General features: G+C 38.1%; 4 protein-coding genes across 14 annotated transcripts in view; 1 reads left to right on the forward strand and 3 right to left on the reverse strand.

Moving 5' to 3' along the window:
- The first annotated feature begins 5,532 nt into the window (after positions 1–5,532).
- On the forward strand, positions 5,533–9,409 carry LOC140780725 (beta carbonic anhydrase 5, chloroplastic-like). The gene is made up of 9 exons (XM_073126447.1): positions 5,533–5,805; positions 5,916–5,983; positions 7,344–7,502; positions 7,581–7,629; positions 7,846–7,959; positions 8,162–8,215; positions 8,337–8,419; positions 8,530–8,635; positions 8,970–9,409. Exons 1-9 carry the CDS (start codon positions 5,707–5,709, stop codon positions 9,165–9,167), a joined length of 930 nt encoding a protein of 309 aa, XP_072982548.1. The 5' UTR covers positions 5,533–5,706; the 3' UTR covers positions 9,168–9,409.
- A 77-nt stretch (positions 9,410–9,486) lies between these two features.
- On the reverse strand, positions 9,487–11,754 carry LOC140782953 (transcription factor bHLH106-like). Its single transcript, XM_073129869.1, has 3 exons — positions 10,485–11,754; positions 10,173–10,359; positions 9,487–10,083 (listed from the first exon to the last, which is right to left on the reverse strand). Exons 2-3 carry the CDS (start codon positions 10,338–10,340, stop codon positions 9,661–9,663), a joined length of 591 nt encoding a protein of 196 aa, XP_072985970.1. The 5' UTR covers positions 10,341–10,359; positions 10,485–11,754; the 3' UTR covers positions 9,487–9,660.
- A 148-nt stretch (positions 11,755–11,902) lies between these two features.
- LOC140782892 (uncharacterized) lies at positions 11,903–19,505 on the reverse strand. 7 transcript variants are annotated; one of them, XM_073129776.1, is made up of 9 exons: positions 19,368–19,505; positions 16,463–16,642; positions 16,036–16,121; positions 15,871–15,955; positions 15,725–15,781; positions 15,560–15,617; positions 14,951–15,036; positions 12,449–14,674; positions 11,903–12,362 (listed from the first exon to the last, which is right to left on the reverse strand). In XM_073129776.1, the coding sequence occupies exons 1-9, from the start codon at positions 19,398–19,400 to the stop codon at positions 12,222–12,224; spliced, it is 2,952 nt and encodes a 983-aa protein (XP_072985877.1). In that variant the 5' UTR covers positions 19,401–19,505; the 3' UTR covers positions 11,903–12,221. The 7 variants fall into 7 exon arrangements, with proteins under 7 accessions (XP_072985877.1, XP_072985868.1, XP_072985849.1 ...); XM_073129767.1 differs by lacking the exon at positions 19,368–19,505 and adding an exon at positions 17,336–17,508 and having other exon boundaries at positions 11,903–12,351; XM_073129748.1 differs by lacking the exon at positions 19,368–19,505 and adding an exon at positions 17,336–17,507.
- Positions 19,073–23,188, reverse strand: part of LOC140782928 (uncharacterized) — a 28,799-nt gene continuing 24,683 nt past the window's right edge. For 2 of the 5 annotated variants that reach the window (XM_073129859.1, XM_073129813.1), the window contains exons 17-19: positions 20,086–22,516; positions 19,852–19,989; positions 19,073–19,641 (exon numbers count right to left, since the gene is read on the reverse strand). In XM_073129859.1, coding sequence (XP_072985960.1) covers positions 22,393–22,516 — 124 coding nt within the window. In that variant the 3' untranslated portion in view covers positions 19,073–19,641; positions 19,852–19,989; positions 20,086–22,392. The remainder of the gene's footprint in view (positions 19,642–19,851; positions 19,990–20,085; positions 22,517–23,188) is intronic. The other 3 variants (XM_073129831.1, XM_073129841.1, XM_073129823.1) reach the window with 3 other exon arrangements.

Below are 23,188 nucleotides of genomic sequence, written 5' to 3' on the forward strand. Positions count from 1 at the left end.
GTCTATATTTCTTAGTTTGTTTGTTGATTGTCGATCACCGTATGTAAATTAACCCCACGTGATAAAGATCGCTGTCATCTAGCCTTCAACGTTATGACTCTGCTAGCTATGCGAGTATCACTAGCTTCGCACGTGTTTTGTTTTTAAATTATTTAAGAGTCCGAAGATACCTGATAGAGAATGAAATCAATATTAAGTCCACCTAAGCCAACATATTAAGTCGTCTAATATAGACTTTAAATCGTGTGTAACATAGAACTATTACTTTGAACTAAATATTATTGAAATGTCATTCAAAGTCACCGCATAGTTGAATTACTCGTTAAAAACTACTACATTGTTGGGCTATCAACCGAACTTATCGAGTTATTATTTAGCTAAGCATATATTAATGGTATACATGTGTGTTGTGCTAAATGTGAAGTGGGCGATAAAAGCGGAAGCAAAATTTAATGACAAAACTAACAAATTTGGGAAAAATCCTAATATAGTGATAATAGTCATGGAATAGCAATAAATAATTTCTAATCACGTATTAGACATCCTAATGCAAATAATATCAAGAATAAAAATAATAGAGATTATAGAGAGAGAGTGATAAAGTTTATATGGTTTGGCGATATGTCTACATCCACAAATAGAATAATTTTTTTTTACTATGCAAATATCTAATTACAAAGAATTTCTCAACTCTAATCTTCCTCAATAAAATGAGGGTTAACTTTCTTGATATTTCTCTTAAGTATAAAAGTCATAAAATTCTCACTTTAGTATTTATAAGACTAATTTAAGCTAGAGAAATTTCGCAATGCGTTCAAACACTCGTAGGCCTGTTCAAATGACCTCGGAATTCAAATCCAGAGCAGAGAATGGCCATCGAACGATTGCAAAGTTGTTCAAATGCATTTGGCACACAGCAAGATAGGCGTTAATGTGTCCATTCTAGTTCTCAAAGTTAAGCACGAAGACTGTACTGTGCCACAATGACCATCTTTCAATATGATGCTAACTTATTAGTGTCGATCCATGTGTACCCTCATCTAATTAATTCACGACTGCCACCCCGTGATTAGACTTGTAATTATAAGCAAAGCTTTCCAATTGAGCAAGTGCCGGCCACGTTTGGCAATCCCTTTCTCCTAAATAAACGGCCTAGATAATAAGAATAGTTTCGAGAACCCAAGGGGAACTCAATCAAAAAGGTTGAATTTATAAGAGTGAGACGCTTCAGCTCCACTCAATTAGACAAATCGTACCGAACATCAATCTTAGCTCTTTTTTTTTTTATCTTAAAAGCTAAAAGCGCTAACAAGATTAATAATTTATTTCTCCTTAATATATAGATCAATGTTTTATATCAAAACTTGATATGTTTACTATCGCAATTACCAAAACTTGTATTAGTAGTATAAAATAAGTGTTGAAAAGATCAATGTTTTATATGTAAAAGTAAAATATTGCACTTAATATAAAATGCTAACCAGTTTCGTTTTTTTTTTTTTTCTGATTGGACCACTTAGGTGACAGCATAATAAGTGACTCCTATTTGAATTAGAAGCTGGCTACGCTCTGAATTCTTGTTGTATGCAATTTGGAAACAAAGAAAGGTTTGCTTGCATAATTATAAGAAGGGCCTTGCAGACTTACAAATCAAGAACAACCCAGATACGATAAAATGCAAAACGCCTATGTGCATCAGTAGTTCATTGAAGCGAAAGTCATAATATTATTTATTTTTTCTGAGTATTACAAGCAAGCAAACAGGTGTACAAACAAACTCGGGCACATAATATCATTAACCCAGCTTCACATCTGCAATCACATGTACGTTGCACAACACACTCTAACACGACGAAAAAAAGAAGAGGAAGCAATTCACTCTCCCTCTAATGTAAAAGCATGATCACAACAACCAGATAGGGAAGTAGTACCCTCTCCCAGTTCATGGGTTAGATGTTGCAGGAGGTGGGGATAAGAAAGGAATAGGTGGCATCTGGAAACCAGGAATTGTCGTCGGAATGGAAGGCATTGGAGGCAAACTCTTAGGAATTGATGGAATAGTGGGCAAAGAGGGCATCGGAGGCAACGTCGTCGGTACCGTCGGGATTACCGGCACGGTGGTCGGAATAGTTGGCATTGGTGGCAAAGATGGCTTTGGAAGTGTAGGCATGGATGGCATTGGAGGCAATTGAGTCATTGGAAGTGTTGGTATTGACGGCAAAGTTGGTGCAGCCACAGGTGTAGGAGTGTCTAAAAGGCGGCGAGCCGCCGCGAGGGTTTCGTCGACGGCTACCAAGGATACAAGCAAAGCCAGGAGGCACCACTTAGCATGAGAAGCCATAGTTGAAAGAGAGCTTAAACAATGCCAATTCACAACAGTATTTTGGAAGTCTTGTCTACGTAGTAGTACTAAATCTTTGTGATGATAAGTAACAGCGTGTAGTCGGGCAATTTTATAGCTAGAGATCTTGAGAGTTTCTGAGGTAATAATAAACCTTTCGGTGGTTGATTTGTTGTTAAGGGCGTCTAAAGTTGTTCAACTCCTACACATTCCAATTAATGGAAGGAACTTGGGGACTTTGATATTTCAGCTGGTAGATTGTAAAAATTGGTTGTTGATTCTGTTGACAAAGTACAAACTAGGTGGTATGATTTATTGTAGTTATATGCTTCTTTATTCCTGTAGGAGTAACTTGTCCACAGGAAGATGAGCTACCTAATTTTGTCACTAAAAAGAGCTGAAACAAAAGGACCAAAGAGGATCTCATCCATTCAACAGTGAGGCTAACTTGGTCGCTCATCTATCTAGTATTCCGTGGTAGATCAGCTACTTTTGAAAAGTTACTAAACGCCCACAAAATTAACGGATCCGTGGGTGATATATCTATCTTGTTCATCTTTCAAAGCTTTTTTTTTTTTTTGTTGAACTTTATGTTTTAATGCTACTAAGTTATTATAAAAAAAAGTTACCGTAAAAAAGGCTTACTGATAGGTCTTAATTAACACCAAGACATCTCCCTACTATTCGTTTTAGATGCGAGTCCAATCACTCCCACAGCTGTCTTAAACTTTTGCTCGTTGACTTCCTACCATCCGAAGATCTTGAGAGATCACAACTTTGACGTGTCACTCCGACAAGTCAGAGAATTTTTTTTTGTGCGGCGGTATTGACGGCCTAACAAAGGTCAACATTAACAATCCCCTAACAGATTATTATTAAAATTAATAAATATGTATAAATGATTAAAAAAAATTTAAAAGTTTAGAGTGTAAAATATTTACCGATAATTTTTATCTCAATATAAAATAAGATATATTATATTGTACTACAATATTGAGTGCAATATTTGATAACTTTTAAACTATTTTTAAAATTTATGCAAGAACAAAATAGTTCCTTTTTATGCAAGTTATATTTTAATTATCATTAGTTACATTGAACTGATAAAATGATATTTTTAATGGTAATTATAATATTTTGAAGATTAAAAAGTGACAATAACAATATGTTGAAAGTTTTCGGTGTAAAATTCCTAATAATCTATAGTTCCTAGGAGAACATAAAGCAAAGTTTTTTCAGCTTCACTAGGAGGACATGAAGCATGATGTTTGCGACTCTATCAAAAGTTTCTTTCTCAAAAGAGCTATGGACAAGAATCTCAATAGGACTAAAAGAATCCTCATCTCAAAGATAGACACGGTTTGAAACTTTCGCCGTATCAGCCTAAGTAACAACACCAAATGCATGAGTGGGGCGTCCATGCTTAAAGGAAACCTCTCGAAAGCCTTTGACCATATCGAATAAAGCTTCCTTGGTGACTATATAAAGATCTATAACTTTTTAAATGAGTTCATTACTCTCCTTCATGCTTACATCTTGACCACCTCGCTCTCCGTCGACATAGATAGCCACACTGATGGTTTCTTCTCTTCCTCACGTGGTCTTCGTTAAGGATGCTCATTCTCGTCATATCTCTTTATCCTCGGCTCAAGCATCTTATCTCTTATTCTGGATGATGAGCTCAATTTTCATAGGTTAAGTAGTATTTGCATGGCTTAGATGTGCTAACCCCATCAACCATCTCTTGTTTATTGACGACTTGCTTCTATTTGGGAAAGCCACCCCATGTAGTTGCCACCCTTAAGGTCGGGATCCTTGACCGTAAAGATTCTCTATCTCATCAATTCATTTTTGCTAGCTGCCAAAGTCCAAAGCCTCTACATTCGCTTTCTTACCGGCAAATTCAAGAGTAATTTGCAACCTAGAAAGCAAGATGCCTCATTCATGCAGGACATCTCATCATCATCGAATATGTTCTTTAACTCCTTGCCGATCTACTTCATAGCAAGCAGCATCCTCCCTCAAGCTATCTTAACTAAACTCAACAAACTAACTCGTGATTTTTAGTGGGGTTTTAACAATGAATAGCGCCACCTCTACTTGAAGAACTAGGAACTCATCTGCAAACCTACTTCTATTGGTGGCCTTGGTATTAGCAGCTCCACCTTGAAGGGATCTGGAAGGTACGCAACGTCAATCTTCAGATAGATCAATGCATGTCCCATGCAAATTGTTAGAGAAGCTTCAAATATCATCCGAGGTAGTGCCACTGACCCCTTGACGATTTCTGTTGACTTCCACCGGGACTCTTCAAGCTCAAAATCTTTCTGTCGATCGTGGGTGATTCCCTTTGTTGGGTGGATGCCTCTTGGAGTGGTGGGCATGTAGGTGAGAGTGGTATCTACATCTGATGTACCCAGCTTTCGAAGTCTATTTCTTTAGATCAATGTGAGAATTATTTAAGTGGTGAAGCCCTTCAGTTCTCTATGGGATCAAGGCTATCATTAGCAAACAAACGCCCCTGTGTAACTGTGTTATTTCATCCTCTATAACTGTTAAGTGGTGGTCAAAGCTATCGACGTTCCTCACTGCAGTACAGAGACTGGACAATGCATCCCATTATTCATGAGAATGCACTAGGTGTATCTTCATATCTGGGTATTTTTTACAAGCAGGTGTAAATATATCATCGTTCATAATTTAGCTACACTTTGTGTTTCAAGATCAACGTTGTAAAAAAATGAACTGATCCACGATTTAGTTTGTAAATTGGTTTTCCCTCAAAAAAAAAAGAAAAAGAAAAAGAAAATTGCACCGAAGTGTAAATTGTCTTATTTTGCAATTGAAATACACGTTAGTTGGTCTCAATCACGCACGTGGCGTCCTACTGTTCTACAAGGGTTTTCCTTCTTATTCGGAGTGAACACCGGATCATTCTATCAGTCCGGTTCCACCGTTTGCTCCTCGTAGGACCCACTTGCCTCAAAACAAACCGAGGTCCGCATCCCGCGGAAAATATAATCAGGAACCGCGCATAGATTTTTCTATAGGACCATCAGTTTCTGTCGCTCACTAAAGGACGATCGCCTTATGTGGATTATTGTACGGATGATATATTCCACGCATATAAACTTTTATGAGCACTATGTAAAGCATTATTGAACTTAAGCTCCTCCGCCAATTTGTAAAGCATTTATAATATCGTTCTTTGTTTTCTCCGTCAAACCATCGTCTATTGCCACCACGCCATCGAGGCCTCTCTCTTTCTCTCCATCCTCTTCCTACCCGTCAAATGACCAAGATCCCAAACCCTAGCCCCGGATTCAAACCTGAACCTAACTCTAACCCCGGATCAAACTCCTCCAATGGCTGCTCTCCTGCGAGCTCCTCTATTCTCCGGCTCCGTAATCTCGGGTTGTGAAGCATCCGATGGCTTCGCCACAACGCCCGCGAGAGATCTCAAGGTGATATGGTTTCCTCGTTGTTCTTCTTCTTCCTCCTTGTGCTTCTTCTTCGGAAGGAATGGTCGGGCGTTGTGAGTTTATCTTTGATGATCCGTTTACCTTTTGAGCAGATCTCTGGATCACCTCTGAGACTGGGTGGAACACGCAATGAGCGTGTGAGGATTTCGCTATTCATTGCGTAAGTTCTGTTTTAGCTCGTTTCCTAGAGTTGTCGTCTAGATTGATAGGAGAAATGATAGCTTATATGGGAGAATTGGGTCGATTTGGTGCTCCAAATTGATTAATTGAGTATCTACATCTTCCTGGAGTAGAAAGGCAAGTTAGAATGGCAAATGCTGATCACGGAACTTTGTTGTATTGAATTCTTTGTTTGCAACTCTGCTTGACCTTTCCATGACATTGGTGGATGAGAGTTACAGCATTTCCAATTCACTTACCAACTAATTGTGGGTTAACACTGTAAAAGTTGAACAATATTTCTGCTGATGGGTGAATCCGTATTAGGTTAGAAATGAGTTCAGGTTGTTATAACCTGTAAAACATTGACGAGAAATATAAAGGGGAGAACAGATGAAGAGAGAATTTCATGCTCCAAACTATTGAAGGCATGTGACATTGTACATTAAGCAACTTAATTTTCAGGACGTGCATACACATTAGACTTTGCTTTCCATCTCTTGGTTTTGTTCCTAATGATTGTAAGAAGAAGATAAATATTTCTCATATATGTATAAGGTGAAACCTAAAGAAGTCAAGGAAGATAAGATTTGACTAGACTGGTCCATCTGCTGCTCTACAATAGGGCTAATTCAGGAATTGATGTATATGAACATTGATATATCACATATCATATATATAGTCCATAAAGCTACATCAATATTTAGATCGGCGACAAGTCTGATCACCTGTCCTGAAAAGGAAATTATAATTGAGGTACTTCAGTAACAATTTTGTTGTGATATTCTCTAATGCACTTTGGCCCGTATGTTGGGATTTGTTATCCGTGATCATATTGTTGGTATATTCCATTTGTTTACAAATATATGAGTATTAGATAATAGTTATGACTGGACATGGAGTACTAAATATTGTTCAAGATATGACCATATTGTCTATTTCCTATCTGGTGATTACTTGGAAGTCTAACTGAGACATGGTATGGATGCAGTAGCTTGTGGAGGTGACCACTGTGTTGCTCCCTTATAATCTGCACAATCTTTTAATGATGTCGCTTAGACGGAGGTTCAACTTGTAAGAGATTTGTCATAACCTGACGTGATTTCTCATGTGGTACTTCTACTGTACTGAAAAGCACTTGAGGATTATTTTTATCGAGATTTTGGTGCAGCTGCTATGATCATTCTTCACCAGCTGATGAGGCCAAATAAAATCACTTCGAACTTGTAACTGTGAAGTTATGCATGGGGCTTGTTTTTAGGCTTTGCATATATTGGAATGAGGCTCTTTTTGAGTATATATAACTTGGCCTTCTAATGATGGAAATTATGAACTTTAATAAAAGACATCTCCATTTGCAGGGCAAAACCTTCATGTATAATAAGGGCTTCAAAAGACTCTTTTGGCTTCACTAGAGAACTTAGAGAAAGTGAACATATATTAGATGAAAAAGATCAAGTTCTTGATCCATTCAAGGAGATGAAATGTAGATTCCTGGAGTTCAAAAGGCAAAATTTTGTGTAAGTGGGCTCATACATTTATAAGATCACTTAAGAGAGCATTATGTTTTATTTTCAACTGACTGATGGCATAAACAGGGAAGACCGCATTCATTATCAGAGTCTTGCTCAAAGGCAAGAACCTAAGGTAATACAACAAAATAGGACTATGGTTAACGCATGACGTCTTCTCTAATATGTTTGGTAACTCGTACCTTTTTTCCTTGAGTATACATACGTATAATGATTTTTTTTCCTTATATATCCTTCGCGATTTGATCATTTTTACAACACCTCAGACTTCTCTGTCATTTGTTCTTATGGTGTTCAAGTATTCTTCCTGAGTTGGCAGTTTTAATTGCAGTTCATGGTAATCGCATGTGCAGACTCTAGGGTCTGTCCTTCCAGCATCTTGGGGTTTCATCCTGGAGAAGCATTCACAGTCCGTAATGTTGCAAATTTGGTTCCATCATTCCAGGTGCTGCTCAATTACATATAAATTCATATACACACAAGCATAGACAGAAATATACATATAGAGCATTTTCCTGTATACATGTATACATAAATATATATGTATGTTCCTAAATCAAATAGATCATGCTAAGCAATTGGCTAGTTCTTTTTCTCTATTATAAGTTGTAACCAATCTGGGCCTAACTCATTCATATTATTTGCAGCACGGGGCCTCAGAAACTAGTGCGGCGCTTGAGTTTGCTGTTAATTCTCTGGAGGCATGGAACTTAATATACACTGATTATAGTTATTTGACATACTTGAATATTTATGAATCTTGTGATTCCTGAGGCACTTTAAGTTATTTCCTTGAAAAACACTATTTGTAGCTTTGTGTAGGTTGAAAATATATTAGTTGTTGGTCACAGCCGCTGTGGAGGCATTCAGGCCCTTATGAGTTTGAAAGATGAAGCTGATTCCAGGTGCCCAGAATATTAAATATCTTTCAAATTCATTCCAGTACATCTATCAGTCATCCTTTTTTTACTTTCTGATCCTTTTTTCACTTGTTCTTTATACACTAAATCTGCAGAAGCTTTATCAAAGATTGGGTTATAGTTGGGAAAACTGCAAGGTTAACCACAAAAGCTGCAGCTGGAAATCTGAGCTTTGAAATGCAATGCCGTCATTGTGAAAAGGTATTTTTGCTTCATTTCTTTACGAAACTTTATTTTGTCTGAACTCATCTGCCAGTTCAAGGATGCATATAAATATATGTATGAGCACCATTAGGCCTAAACTTTTTAAGTTGAATTGAAGTTTATTATGCATGTTAAATCACGGTTCCTTCACGAGTATACTTCCTATTTCAATTGTGATTAGATTCTCCAACTAACTTGGTCATCTGGTCTACCAAACACGCAAAAGAGAAAACTTGATTAGGCATACTTGATTAACTTGAGGCATGCACAGTGTTTAGTGAGATCAAGCTCTTGGTCACCCTTTCCTTGTTGTGCTTTTGAGTTCTTACAGGAATCAATTAATAGCTCTCTGTTGAACTTGCTGACATACCCATGGATAGAGAAAAGGGTAAACGAAGGAAAGCTCTCACTTCATGGGGCCTACTACAACTTTATTGATTGCACCTTTGAGAAGTGGACACTTCTGTACAGGAAAGCATTGGAGGGTGGCAGCAAATATGCCATAAAAAATCGATCAGTCTGGTCTTGAGAATCAATCTCAGCTCATGGTTCACGAACCTATTATATATATATACCTCCTTACGCTTATAGACGTGGTCAGCTTGCATTGTTGCCTCTTCCTATTTAATAATGTAAATTGTTCTGGAATTAGTTTTTTTTTTTACCTCTTTTTAGCAGTTAAGATTATTTCTGCGTGAAACGTCTGTTCGGTCATTTTGTTGTAGCCATGATTATGATTATAAAAAATTCAATTTCTTCGAGTGCTATTTATATACTGAGTTATAATTTGTAAGGAGGTTGCTCTATTCGATGCCTCATCTGACGTCAAACCATCGGCTAACTAATGCTTTAGAACAACCAGTTATATTATATTATAGTTAGTTGGTCAATCAGCCGATGCCATCGTCAACAAACAGACAGTGAGAGAAAGTTTAATCAACAGAATATTGACAAAAGTAAACAGGAGTTAGCATCAAAAGGTTAATTCCTATCTCCTTTCTATCATCACCCCCAACTTTTAATTACGTCTTGCTGAGCCGGGGAGACAGGCGCGGGCGCTTGAAACTCTCGGCCACCCCACCACTCCGGTTCAGCAGAACGGCCCGCAATGCCGCTTGCAGAGCCGCCCGGCTCTCTTCTCCCACCATCTCCACCTCGAGCAAGCTCCTGGTCCGCCCACCGACCGTCGCCATCTCCGCGCGTACCGCCCTCGCCCGGACCGACCCGACCGCCCGGCTCAGCTCGCCCATCAAACCCGGTCGATCCGCGCAGCAAACCCACGCCCTCACCCTCTTCCCCTCCTCTACCTCCTCCGCCAACTCCACTCCCACCTCGTCTCCTTCACCGGGGAGCAGCACCCCCACTCCCACCGCCACGTCATCCGCCTTCCCCCGCAGCTCCCGCACGTGCCGCACCACCTCACCTAGCAGCGCCGCCTTATCCATCTGCACCACCACCCTCCGGTTAATCCCTAGCCGTCTGATTACACCTGGACGCAGGAGAGAGAGAGAGAGAGAGAGAGAAGAGGTCTTACTCTGGAGGCCGAGGGGAGGAGGCTACGTAACGTGGCAAGGTGGCCGTTGATCCGCTGCCGCCGCTTCCGCTCCGCCTCGCTGTGGCTTCGGGTGGATCTCGAGGTCGCCAGGATCGGACCTCCACCGTCTATTACCGTCTCCGTCTCGTTGGCTCCAAGAGGTCCCATCTCAACTTCGGGTCAGAGCCTAGCATCCGGTGCACGGAGAACTTAATATTAGGAATAAAGGACAAGGTAAATGAGGATTTTGACAATTAAGTTAACAAATCAACAACAGTCTATATAAGGAAAGTCGTGGTATAGAATCCAAACCAAATAGGAGCGAATCCGCAATCAAGTTGATTTCTTCCTCCTAACTCTTTGCTTTGTGCTTCACTACGGAGAATGAGAGAAGTTGCATGGCTGTCTTTCTCTTCGGATCCACAATTTAAACCGAGGGGTGAACGTCTCCTTTTCCTTTTTCACGATAAAAGTGAAGAAAAAAAGAGAGATTAACTTGACCCTCTTTTCTTCTTTTTACTGTGGCATGGACGTGGTAACGAGAGAGTAGAAAGCAGAAGAGGAGAGAGAGACGGGAGTTGATAGGGCTTTTAGGGAACAGGGAGCAGCGCGGCGCATCACTCCGACATGCTTTACTCTTTAGTTTCTGTTTTCATTCTTTTTCCGCTGTTTCTTCTTTTCTTTTTTGTTTTTGTCGCATCCGGAGCTGGAGAAACCCTGAGCGCTCCGCCTCCGCCGGATCCAATAAGCTGGAAATCCGAAAGATAAAATAAAAAGCTCGACTCTGGTCGGATGAGAACTGGAGAAGAATGATGCCGTACTCTTTTTTGCTTTTGACCGCTACATGTTATCGTGCGAATTGCATGCCTACTGTAGACAAAGGAAAGAGCAACTGGGTTCGATCGGGTCCCATCCGTGTGAGGTCCGTCCAATGGGATTGGTAGGCATGATTCCATTTGGCTTTGATATGAAGTGTCTATATCTTTTTATCCATATGATAAAATTTGATAGCTCGAGCCTCGAGTGCAGTAGCCCTGCTATGGTCACGGTAAAATAGGACAACAGTAGGCACTGTGATCGATTCTTTCCCATCCTTTCAACCACGCCTTTGAGGCTTTGGCGTGTCACAGGGAATGGGAACAAGGAGTGATAGCGGAGCAGGGAATGCATCCCAAGCTTAGGTCACCCGCAGGTAAAAGCAGACGCGAAAGCAGGAGGGGCGGATGGAATTCAAAAGGTTTCACACGACCATTTTTCCAAAGGCCAAGAATACTCGCATTCAAGGTGGCCATATAAGCTGGGAGATCCCTGACAAGGGCTTTGGGACCCCTCTTTTGCTCCTTCACCACCTTACATGATCCAACAAAAGCCGAAGGACATGGGTCCTACGCAACATCCCTACTCATACTGTGCAGCCAAAGTTGCAGCTCTTTCTCTGAACAATTCTTGGGGCCGACCTTTGACCTCGGTTGGACCAGTCGATTTGAGCTGATTTCAGAAATGCAACAATCGCGCAAATATATTAAGACAAGTATAATCTAGGGGCCGTTTGGCTTGCCGACAAAAGAAGAGTCCCAATTACCAATAATGGTGAATTCTGGTAAGAGGGGGTGCTTATCCAACAAAAACTAGTGCAGGCATTTCACCCAGACGAAACTCTTCTAAGCGAAATAGTACACACCTGCTTATCCAACAGAAACGAAAAGGGAATCGTGCATAAAGAGACAGTCTCACGAAGACACTCGCTGTAGTCTTTTTTATTATCCTTCTACCGAGCAATTTGGCTACTATACTCGAGATTAGCTCTACTTTTAGTATATACGACCTCAATTGCTTCTGTAAAGAACAAAAGGATTTAACCTCTACACCTTAGCTCTTTCTTAATGTACAGTAAGAAAAGAAAGGATTTCTGATACATGGGACTTGACATTCTTTTTATCCCCATGCATCTCGTCAACAAAATGTGCATGGGAGACGTGAGTCCGCCAAAACTAATCAGCAATATATGAAGCCATAGTTGTCAGAAAGACCGCTTAGTATATCTTTCAATCAGGATTTCTGGTGTCCATCTGTTACTAATTTGTTTCTGCAGAATGGGGACTCTGATGGAGCAATGAGACCCAGACTTTGCATCACCCTAATCTGCCGTGCACTATGATCTCCTGCATTTTCCTGCGCCCTACATTCCGTCTGATGGATTCATTTAAGTTATCACATGGATGTTGGAAGACAAGTGAGATGGGAAAAGCAGATTACATGAAGGAAATTCTACTTACAGGAGTGGGGGCCTCTGTAATTAGATGTTTCTTAACATCATTCTTCTCTATCAGTTTGCAACCATTTTGCTTCATAGCTTTGACTTCTGAAGTCCCAGATTTCACCTTCTTTGGATTCACCATCTCTCCCAGCTTCTTCCTTATATCCTTTGAACCTCTAGTACTAAAATTTTCTGCTACCTCTAAAGTATCATCTCTTTGTTTTGATTTTTCTGAACCATCTTGTTCTGTGCTTTTGCATTTGGGTGTTTTATCTTTAGAATTTTCACACTTCTCTTCCTTGATGTCCCTTAGCTTTAGGGTTGTAGAATTATCTTGTGTCTTCTTTCTGATTTTCGTTGTTCCACTTAATGCCTCCACATCATGCATTCGAGCATCGTGTTGCTTAATGCATTTCCCTCTCAAAGTTATAACCTTTTCACTTACTTGTTCATCATAGTCAGTATGCTTCCGTTTTCTGCAGCCATTTTTTTTTGTTTTTTCAGTTTCAGAAGCTCCACTCCTCGTCTTCACTCCTGAACTAATACTAGTCTCTTCGATAACTTGTTCCTCAACATCATTCTCGTTTTCTTTTCTGAAGCTGTCCTCTTTTGTGTTTTCAACATCAGAAATTACATTCCTGACCACTTCCATATCACCATCAGACCTCCTGACTTCACTTTTTTCGAATATTCTACCTTTGAATATTACATCTCTAACCATTGCTCTTATCTCTGCATCTCTGGCTTTACTCTTAAGTAGCCTTAAGTCATCTTGCTTTTCATATTCAGTTCTTGCAATTACATTTCTTGCCTTCTTTGCCACATTTCCCTTAGCCACCTTATCTTGCTTTGCTTTTACATTTCTAAGGGGGAAAGCTTCATTCTTAACTTTATCTGTCATCTGTTCCTTGGAATTAATACAACTTAATCGTCTAACACCATCTTGCTTTGTGTCATTGGTTACAGAAATTCCATTTCTTGCCAGTTCTGTAGTAATTTGCTCTCCAGGGATGCCTTCTTTCATACATTTCTTCTCGGATATAGCACTGATACGACTTGATCGCCTTATACCGTCTTGCTTTGTGTCTTCGATTACAGAAGTTCCATTTCTTGGCATTTTTGAAGTAATTCGCTCTCCAGGCATGCCTTTTTTCATACATTTGTCTTCAGAAATAGCATTAATACGACTCGATCGTCTTACACCATCTTGCTTTGTGTCTTTGGTTACAGAAGTTCTATTTCTTATCATTTTTGTACTAATTTGCTCTCCAGGTGTGCGTTCTTCCATACTTTTGTCTTCAGAAATAGTATTGATATGACCCGAGCGTCTTAAACCATTTTGCTTTGTGCCTATGGTTACAGAAGTTCTATTTCTTGTCATTTCTGTAGTAATTTGCTCTCCCTCTCCAGGTGTGCCTTCTTTCATACTTTTGTCTTCAGAAATAGCATTAATACGATCCGATTGTCTTACACCATCTTGCTCTGTGTCTTTGATTGCAGAAGTTCTATTTCTTGTCATTTCTGTAGTAATTTGTTCTCCAGGTGTGCCTTCTTTCATACTTTTGTCTTCATAGATAGCATTAATACGACCGGATCGTCTTACACCATCTAGCTTTGTGTATTTGATTACAGAAATTCTATTTCTTGTCATTTCTGTAGTAATTTGCTCTCCAGATGTGCCTTCTTTTATACTTCTGTATTCAGAAATAGCATTAATATGACTAGATCGCCTTATGCCATCTTGCTTTGTGCCTTTGGTTACAGAAGTTCTATTTCTTGTCATGTCTGTCGTAATTTGCTCTCCAGGTGTGCCTTCTTTCATACTGTTGTCTTCAGAAATGGCATTAAGACGACAAGATCGTCTTACACCACCTTGCTTCGTGTCTTTGGTTACAGAAGTTCTATTTCTTGTCATTTCTGTCGTAATTTGCTCTCCAGGAGTGCCTTTTGTCATACTTTTGTCTTCAGAAATAGCATTAATACGACTAGATCGTCTTACACCATCTTGCTTTGTATCTTTGGTTAAAGGAACTACATTTTTTGCCATTTCTATAGCAGCTTGCTCTTCAGGAGAGCCATTTTCCATACTTTTGGCTTCAGAAACTTTAATCTGAGTCTTTTCTGCCTCCACTAGTTTTCTAGCAATGACCGACTTTACCTTTTTCTGCCCCAAAGATTTATTCCTTACGTCATCTTTCTCTTTCTGTTCGTAACGCACTTCTGATTTATCTAATGTAGCCTCTGGCTAGAAGCAAAAGATTTTAAGTTAGGAGGAGTAGTCTAGACATTTTCTAAAACCATGGGAAAGAATTTTTTTTTACTACAATAGCCTAAATAAAATATAAAGATTGTGTCCAACCTAATGTCCTACTCTTTGTCATTGCCAATATTTGATCTATCAATAGTTGGCAATGACTGAGATTTTCCTCTTGTAAGACTTGGTAAATTATACCATTTTCAATACATATGAAAAAAACAGTCATGATAATATGATACCATATATAATGGTATGAGCACTCACAGAGGCAGAAATAATTGCTACTTGGTTACTCTCTATGTTATCTTGCATCTGTGTTTTGCCTTTAGAAGATTCTGCAGCACCGCCATCTGCAAAATCATTTAATTGTAAAGCAACATATGCAGAAAAATGATATAATTTGTGTTCTCCAATTGAATGAACAATGGAATCTGCCAGATTAAATGCACCGAGCAGAGAAACATCCACAGAATCCTACATACAAACAATTTATCACTAAACCAGAGAGGTACTGGATTGATAAATTTGGTCAAAACACCCTTCCTCAATTCCATCCAGTCTTGAAGAATAATACAACGACATTCCGTTGGACACCAGTACATTACTTTACCAGAATCACAAGTGAACATTTTATCACTGGACTCGAAGTGGGAGTAGATTGACAATTTTTGCCAAATAATAACCTTTCCCAGTTCTATGCAATTTAAAAGGAAGAATATATTGACATTTTAGTGAATGCAGCCTTCAAAAGTATAATCACATAAAGCAAGGATGAAACAAACAAACTATAAAAGAGCATCTTCTGCGTGAAGGGATGAGAGAAAAGATCGGAGACATAAAAGAGCAGCAATCAAAGTACAATGATTTGCTGACCTTTGAATTCAATAAGTTTTCTCTTAGATGTGCCACCAGATTTCAGAAGAGACTGATCCTGTAATCACACAGTTTAATATGTGTAATTACTATCCTCATCATGCTCTTATTGCAAATTATGTTTAAAGAAATAAAATCTCGTTATACCGGGTGAGGAAAAAATACCTGCTTCAGAGATTTCTGAAATACTTCTCTCATAGTCTTATTCTCTTGCTTCAGCATCTGCACAGATTCAACTCATATGAAATTTTGACTTGATATAAGATCAGAAAAGTATAAGATACCATAACCAAAGATGCAGAAAGTAAAACCAAGGTCAAGTTATCTTCATGAGCTGCAAAATTAGAGCATACACTCTCAAACTCAGCACAGCATTTCAAAATGTCCACGTACAAGCTGCAAAAAGACTAAAATATTGAATAACCTACCAAAACTAAATATAAGGAAATCAAACACCTACAAGAAGAACCACTCACTAATCATATGTTCCATACAGCCGAACTAGGGATTCATCTATCACGGTCTTTTGTGGTTTATCACCAACACTTTCTTCATCAAGAACCTTTTAAACAGAGGGAAAAAAGAGATAATATAACATTTAGGAAATTTTCCAAAAATTTCTATGTGGTACTAAGAAACCATGTCCTTTGACCAATAACTCCCAATTCATCTGTATACATTATTGTTTTTATTCATAATTGTGAGATCACCTTAACCAGATTTCTAGTTTATGAAAATCCTTTCTGTACATATCTGTAACTGTGAACCAGAGAAAAGGCTATTTTGATTGCATGTGTGGTACTTTAGGATTTACATTTCAAGCTAACGCATAACAGAGCACGTCCTGATTCAGAAGGATAAAGCAGAAACAGAAATGCACTTGATCTTGATCTATCTATATACCTGAGCTGGCCACCATGAATCATGGATTTTGATCCATGTTATATCACCTGGTTTGAACGGGTGTCTCGACTGTGAATCCATATGTTCAGCAGCTTCCAAGCCATCAGTTGGATGACATTTGACGTTTGTCAATTTGTTCTTTGTCGCTAAGTTGACTTTAACAACCAGAGCACAAGGCACCTAAATTACATAAAGCTTGCATCACTCACCATGTTATGGTTATACTGCCTCAAATATAAGAGAATCGGGAATCAAAAATAAAAAATAAAAATAAATAAGGATTTGTCCATCACAGAGACATCAATTAATATTTTTAAGAATGTGGCTACTTCTGAGTACATCAAAAAGATCCTTGGGCATATATTAGCCTAAGCGTTTCAATTCCTGGGCATGTAAATAAGGTCTAATTTCATCGAGGTCATGTATGCATGGCTATATGATATACAATGTGAACAAGGACTACTTCAATCCTAGGGAATATATGCAACAGAATGCTTGCAGCTCAGCTTATTAGTGAAACAACATTAAGCGAGGTCGTAGTTGAAATAAAATACGAATACTAGATGACACCATTATCTTCCGATTCTTTTCGCAAACATCCTTTTCTTTTGTGACCTCGCTTAAAAACACCAACCAGATGACACAATAGCAATAACACAAAGATCGGGCCATTTAATGCAGCACAAAAAAGAAGGAGAGAAGGATCGGCTTCTTTCGATGAAACAAAAGGAGAAAGAACGGAAAGGAAAAGGAAAACAATGAAAGGAACCGAGAAGAGGACTGAGAGTGAGTGCGCGAAGCAGAGCATCTATGAAGAAAGAAACCTAGTTGAGAACTGGGAAAGAGGAGGGGAGAAAGACGACGGAACTCCACCACATCGGGCTGGGTCTCGCCTGTTGGTTCTGGTATGAGAGGCGTCTCTCTCTCTCTCTCTCTCTCCCCTCTAGTGGGTAGAGGAGAGGTCGAGAAGGGTTTTCCTTCGTTTATGCGTTGCCCGAGGAAGAGCACAGTGCCAAGCCGCCGCATAGATCAGTTATGCGACACGCAGCAATCAGCTGGACTTTTCCAGTGCTGAGAATCATTAGCATACGTTGCGGGGGGAAAAGACGCTTAATACTAAAATAGTCTACGGCGCTGTAGCCCTAAGTTATACTTTTAAATAAAAATGTTAAAAAATTTGTTTTTATAAAATGCTTAACTATTCATCATTTCATATCTAAAAAATACTAAAAAGGTGAGCATTTTATCAAATAAACTAGAAAATAAAATTTAGAAAAGCTACAATCTTTTTTACGATTCTAAACGTAGTTGGCTACAAGAAATTACTATATTATTACAACTTATAGAACTTTTTAATATCTCCACTATGATATTTTACCTAAATTGGATAACGGTTACAAACTTTTTTTCTATATATATTTTTTAGTATTTTTAATAATAAAACACTTATCTTTATAATATTTTATGTGTATCCTCTTTTTCTAGTAAATCATTGAATTATTCTGTATTTTTTTTCAATAAAAATACTGATCTAATTAGCATTTTATTTTTCACTAAGTAGATCACTTAACAATTTAGCGTTAAAAGGACTACAAAAAAAATAGACCCTTCTGATATTAAGTTTAAAATTTAAATCATTTCAGTAAATAAAATTAAAAATAAGTTTACTTTTGATCAAAAACTCTAGGGGGATCTTTTATGTCGATTTAGTCTGTTATTAGATGTAGATTTAATTTCCTCTAGTCTTCCAAAACTTTTTACCAAACACACTTCTCAAATTAGCATATAACGTTATATTTCCTAGCGTGCTTTATTCGCCAGAAAGGTATCCACACTCAAGGAAGAAAAAAAAAAGTTTTACCCGTAAAAAAGAACTTTGCAAACATTCTAACCATCAATATTTATTTTTATCATTTAAGAGCCCAAAGGCTAAATATGAACTAAATAAAAAAATTAACCATCCCTAAATACAAAGATATTTAGGCATCACCAAATTCTAGTCAATATACTAAACCGTTTATTTTGAGTTTCAAACCATATGTATTGTCGAGCTATTACTCGAAATTGAGCATCGCTGAAAATTGAGCATCGCTGATATATTGCTTCAAGCCATAATCCTGCCAAATTACTCTTCCAAGCTACCGTACCGTTAAGTTATCAACTAAATCGAGCCTATACATTGAGCGAAATCACTAGACTTTCACAGTATTTGTTTGAAACTGGAATCGACTCTACAACCTCCTTAGTCATCCCTTAAGTCATATGAGGCAACTACCAAGCTTTACAAAAGTTAGTTTCTAAAACATCATGATGTAGGTTTTATATAACAAAAAGAAATTGTAGAGGGTACATAAGTTGCTACATCATTCTACAGTTTGTATTCATAAGTATAGGATTGCCCAAAAAGAAATATTTTGGTGAGTGACTAATAATAACAAAGCTAAATATTTTGGTCCGGCGAGTAACCTATTGGGTCCAGAACCATGGCAGTTAATCGCTCATCAATGCTCAACAAACAGTCCTACATTTAGGTTCCAAATCTTATATTCAGAGTGATGGAGAAAAAAAAAAACTTAGTCAGCACATCAACAGGATAAATACAAAGACAACTGTATAACTTGACACTAGCGCTCCATTACATGCATATCTATTTGTTCTCTGCAAAGATTAAGAGAAGATTAACACAACATAAGTTCCAACGCTCTTGCTAATCTTTGCTTTAACCATGAAGATGCATAAGAGCTACATCATAGGAAGCTATCTAAACTATAATATGGATCTGTGAGAGAAACACTGTTACTTTTATACAAGATAAGAACTAGAGAAAATATCTTTGATGATTGAAAAGATTTTGTTATGTACAAGAAGGTTTTCCAAGTGCACTTGGATAAACTCTGGGTTTTACCTCAATTTTCTCCTGATGTGTGTACTTTGTCATGCTTCAATCCTTCAGTAAGCTGTGCATCAAACACAGAAGCATAAAACAAACCCAGAGAGCTCACCAGTCTTACTGAATTTTCTGAAAAATTTCGCCATGGCAGATTCATTGATGGCCAAACCATTACATATAGTATGAAGAGGAATTCCAGAAGTTCAGAGAAGTTGCTTCGAACTGACAGAGAAGGTAAAGATCAAAAGAATGGAAGTTTTATCTCATGTAGCAAAGTCAGCTTACATCTCTGCGTAGGAAACAGAAGAAAAATTGGGAATTAAGGGGATGATGTAAAGTAACAATGTTTGCCTGAAAATAAGTCAGATTGTGATTAGTTTCATTAAAATTTTGTCAGTTGCCCTCAACAAAATATCCCCAACTTTGAAGGAGGCAATTATTTGATTCCCGGACAATATCAAAATTTCTTAGAGCAGATATATGCGGATAAGGCATTTACCTGTATTTTGACAGCCAAGATTAATTTGGTGGTAAGACAAACTATATAGAGATTATACATAAGAAGGATCCAAGACGTGGCACCAGAAGTCCATGATCACAGGAAATGAAATCACAGAGGTATAAAGATATCAGTAACCTGTGATTATAGTATAGATTTTAAGAACCAATGAAGCAATAGAATTATAAGACTATATCAAGTGTGAATATGATAAAAAAGAAAAAGAACACTCACCAGTACATCTGAATCAAAAGACACAAAAACCAGCTCACTTCTAAGAATTTCCAGCTCTTCTTCTCCCCAGTTCATACTATCCATTTCGCGTTGCCTATTTCTGGAACGTACGATGACCAGATTTTATAGAATATATACCTCCACAGTGCTTATATAACACATATTTCAGTTTACTTGTGCATCAATTAAAAATAGGAGTCACCTAACATGAAGGAAGATGACACAATAGAGGGAGGGAGTATTTACTTCAGTCTCTATATCTCCCTTTCGTTGCCAGATCTTTCCACAGTTTTTGCAGCACCCGACATTCAAAGTCAACCAAGATTGCTGGAGATCTTCATAAGTGGTGTGCTTCAATGGTACCTACTCAGTGGTTTGATGCTTAAGAGAGAGGACAAAAGGCAAAAGCACAAAAAAAGAAGAAAGGAACAACTTCACATAAGTAGGCTACCATCAAGACCTTTTCAACTTCAATCAGGGTCAATCTTACCCAGATCCTCTTCTAAGCCAGATTTCTCTCATTTGGCATTGATCTTTATCTTCATCTTGTCTGCTGAACCAACCCAGAAAATATTCTTCCTCGCTTGTTCATCAATGAGGAGGCTCAAGTAGGCTATTGATTAGATGACCAGCACAAGGCATGATAATCATAAGAAACTTTCAAGCCAGTAAATATCCATGATCTTCGATGGTTATACAAATTGAGTCTTGAGATGGGGAATTCAGTATTTTATATCATGTCTACTGTGCTTAAAAAGCAACATCAGGTCCAAGGAATTCAGCATCCAATTGTCATGTCTATTGCTCTGAATAAGCAAGTTCAGGTCCAAGTACTAAGGATTAAAAATAGATGAATTAACTCCTGAATCTTCTCACTGATGCAATCTTCCATCTAAACCCAATAAACAGTCACTGAGTGATGGTCATGAATTGTAACTAATTCAATCATGATAAATAGAACTGATTGTCAGGTAGAATCATGTCCGCGAGCATTGCAGAAATACGTACTTGCAAAAATAGTCATAGGTTACCATAAGCCCATACCCATTTAAAGATGAGCACTTCCTCTTGTGCAACAAATTACCATTCACCGAAAGGTGATACTTCTACTTTTTCATCCAACGAGAATCACTAATCACATTCCGTCATCAAAATGATGTTCCACTGTTCAGCCACCAAGATACGAACCTTCCTTCAAAGGCAAAGTCTCATAAATCCCCAAGAAGCTACATGGTCAATCAACCCTCATCACCTGTTATCGACCATTACAGGCCTTGCCGCATACCTGCCAAATTCTTTTTACCTCGAACTACGAGATTCACCCAATTCCTCAGACCCATGGCACAGCCTTCTTATTAGACGTGAAAGGACCCAACTTTACTGGTCTGCTGTTCTTGGATACATTTACATTCCCCTCCTGCATAGAAGTCGGGGTAGTTACTCAATAGTGAGGGGGCAGCGAGGAGCTTGTCAGTGCCGCCCACGACCACAAAGCTCTTGCAACCCATGAGGTTGCCATGAGTGGGAAAGAATGGCATAGAGAAGAGTACTTAAACAAATTAAAAGGAGTCTAAGTGTGGCACGAAGAATAACTTTCTCGGGCAGAGGACGAGTGAGTATATTTGTCTTCTGGTGAATGAATGCTTTTCCGGCCATAATCAAATCCCAAACATAAACTCCACCAGAGATCGAATTGCTAGTCTTCTGTTGATGGCAATCGGCCATGGTCGACATCTTTCACAGTTGAAGGTGCTTTATGAGGAGAATAATGATTAAAAACATCCCAAACGTCGAACCACAAGACTTTCTCTAGTAAATGATCCACCATGAATAGATCAAGAAGGCCAAGTCCAAGCCAAAAATTGAAACAGCTGAAAAGATGATACCAGAAAAGAAGCCATCTACATTCACGCTATTAATAGAAGAGATTAAGACAAAGTAGAAGTTTCCAAAGCAATTTTACAATTATAAATCTGGGATGGGTCCAAAGTTACACTTCAACTTTTATCCCATATCAGTTTCTACTAGAAAGCATATAATCTTAAGAAACAAATAGAAGTTCGCTGACTTTGTGAATATGCTAAAAAGCATAGATCTGACATAGTCCTGGAAGGAGATTGAAATAAAAAGTAGTGGAAGAGTTCATAATCCTGGAAAGAATAAATTGCACTGAAGGGATAAATTACAGCTAGAATTTCTCCAGGGAAAGAATATCAAAATCCGCATTATTTCTGCTAATTAGATCTAAGAAGTCAATGGGAAATAATAACATTTAAGCACATGCCAGATCGAGTTAATCCAAAATGGTTAACCTTCAGACCGAGTTGTTTTTGTCCTGAAGGAAAAGACACTGCAATTATAAACTCCCGTTGCAGCTATTATAAATACTCCAATGTAGACACTCACTGTTGCAGCACAAATGTACAGGTACCTGTTGCCATTTAAAATTTAGAACTAAAGATCAGGTGAACAACTTGCATGGCATAAAATGGAATATACAAGTGAAAAGAGAAGATATTACCAAAAGATCAAATAAGTACCCAAAAGAAAAGTTAGTTAATAGAACAGCACAGAATATATCTTGCAAATTGGTACCCAAGCGAGCTAACAGAGAATAATCCACACAAAATTAGAAATTCTAGTACAGATAATATTGATCACTACAATTAGACGCTAGCAAGCAAAAGCAGCATAAACAGTCCAGGTACTTGTAGCCACTAATGAAATGGGTACCAAAATAAATCCTGCATTTCATTTATCATGCCATCTGGTGTTCTTATACCTCAATGATATAGTAAAATGCATTGACCATCATTCTAAATACACCATGCAATTCACCTCATGATCGAGAACATCAAGAACTCAAGATATGGAAGCATGTTTAACTGTATTACTAGCTCTAACTTGTATTAACAGGATAAGCTGTGGATCTTCACTGAATGAAATGGGCAATGTGGCATGCATTGTACAACATTTCTAAAATCTCAATAAGCCAAACATGTAAAGACACTAAAAAATAGTAATTAACAAGTATAAGGTACTAAAAATAGTAAATTAACAAATATAAGGTACTAGAAAATAGTAAACAAGTATAACCACAAAA

Source organism: Typha latifolia, chromosome 1 (genome assembly GCF_019914945.1).
Source record: "Typha latifolia isolate L0001 chromosome 1, TyphaL0001v2, whole genome shotgun sequence".
NCBI classification, from domain to species: Eukaryota; Viridiplantae; Streptophyta; class Magnoliopsida; order Poales; family Typhaceae; genus Typha; species Typha latifolia.

Coding starts and splice junctions, on each gene's coding strand:
- LOC140782953 (XM_073129869.1), bottom strand. CDS start 10,340: ATGGGACCTCTTGGAGCCAACGAGACGGAGACGGTAATAGACGGTGGA. Junction 10,084..10,172: donor TCCTCCCCTCGGCCTCCAGA/GTAAGACCTCTT, acceptor GTGGTGGTGCAG/ATGGATAAGGCGGCGCTGCT.
- LOC140782892 (XM_073129748.1), bottom strand. CDS start 17,488: ATGCGGCGGCTTGGCACTGTGCTCTTCCTCGGGCAACGCATAAACGAA. Junction 15,782..15,870: donor ATGAAGATAACTTGACCTTG/GTTTTACTTTCT, acceptor GAATCTGTGCAG/ATGCTGAAGCAAGAGAATAA. Junction 12,363..12,448: donor TTACAGAGGCCCCCACTCCT/GTAAGTAGAATT, acceptor TGAATCCATCAG/ACGGAATGTAGGGCGCAGGA.
- LOC140780725 (XM_073126447.1), top strand. CDS start 5,707: ATGGCTGCTCTCCTGCGAGCTCCTCTATTCTCCGGCTCCGTAATCTCG. Junction 5,984..7,343: donor AGGATTTCGCTATTCATTGC/GTAAGTTCTGTT, acceptor CTCCATTTGCAG/GGCAAAACCTTCATGTATAA. Junction 7,630..7,845: donor CTCAAAGGCAAGAACCTAAG/GTAATACAACAA, acceptor TTTTAATTGCAG/TTCATGGTAATCGCATGTGC.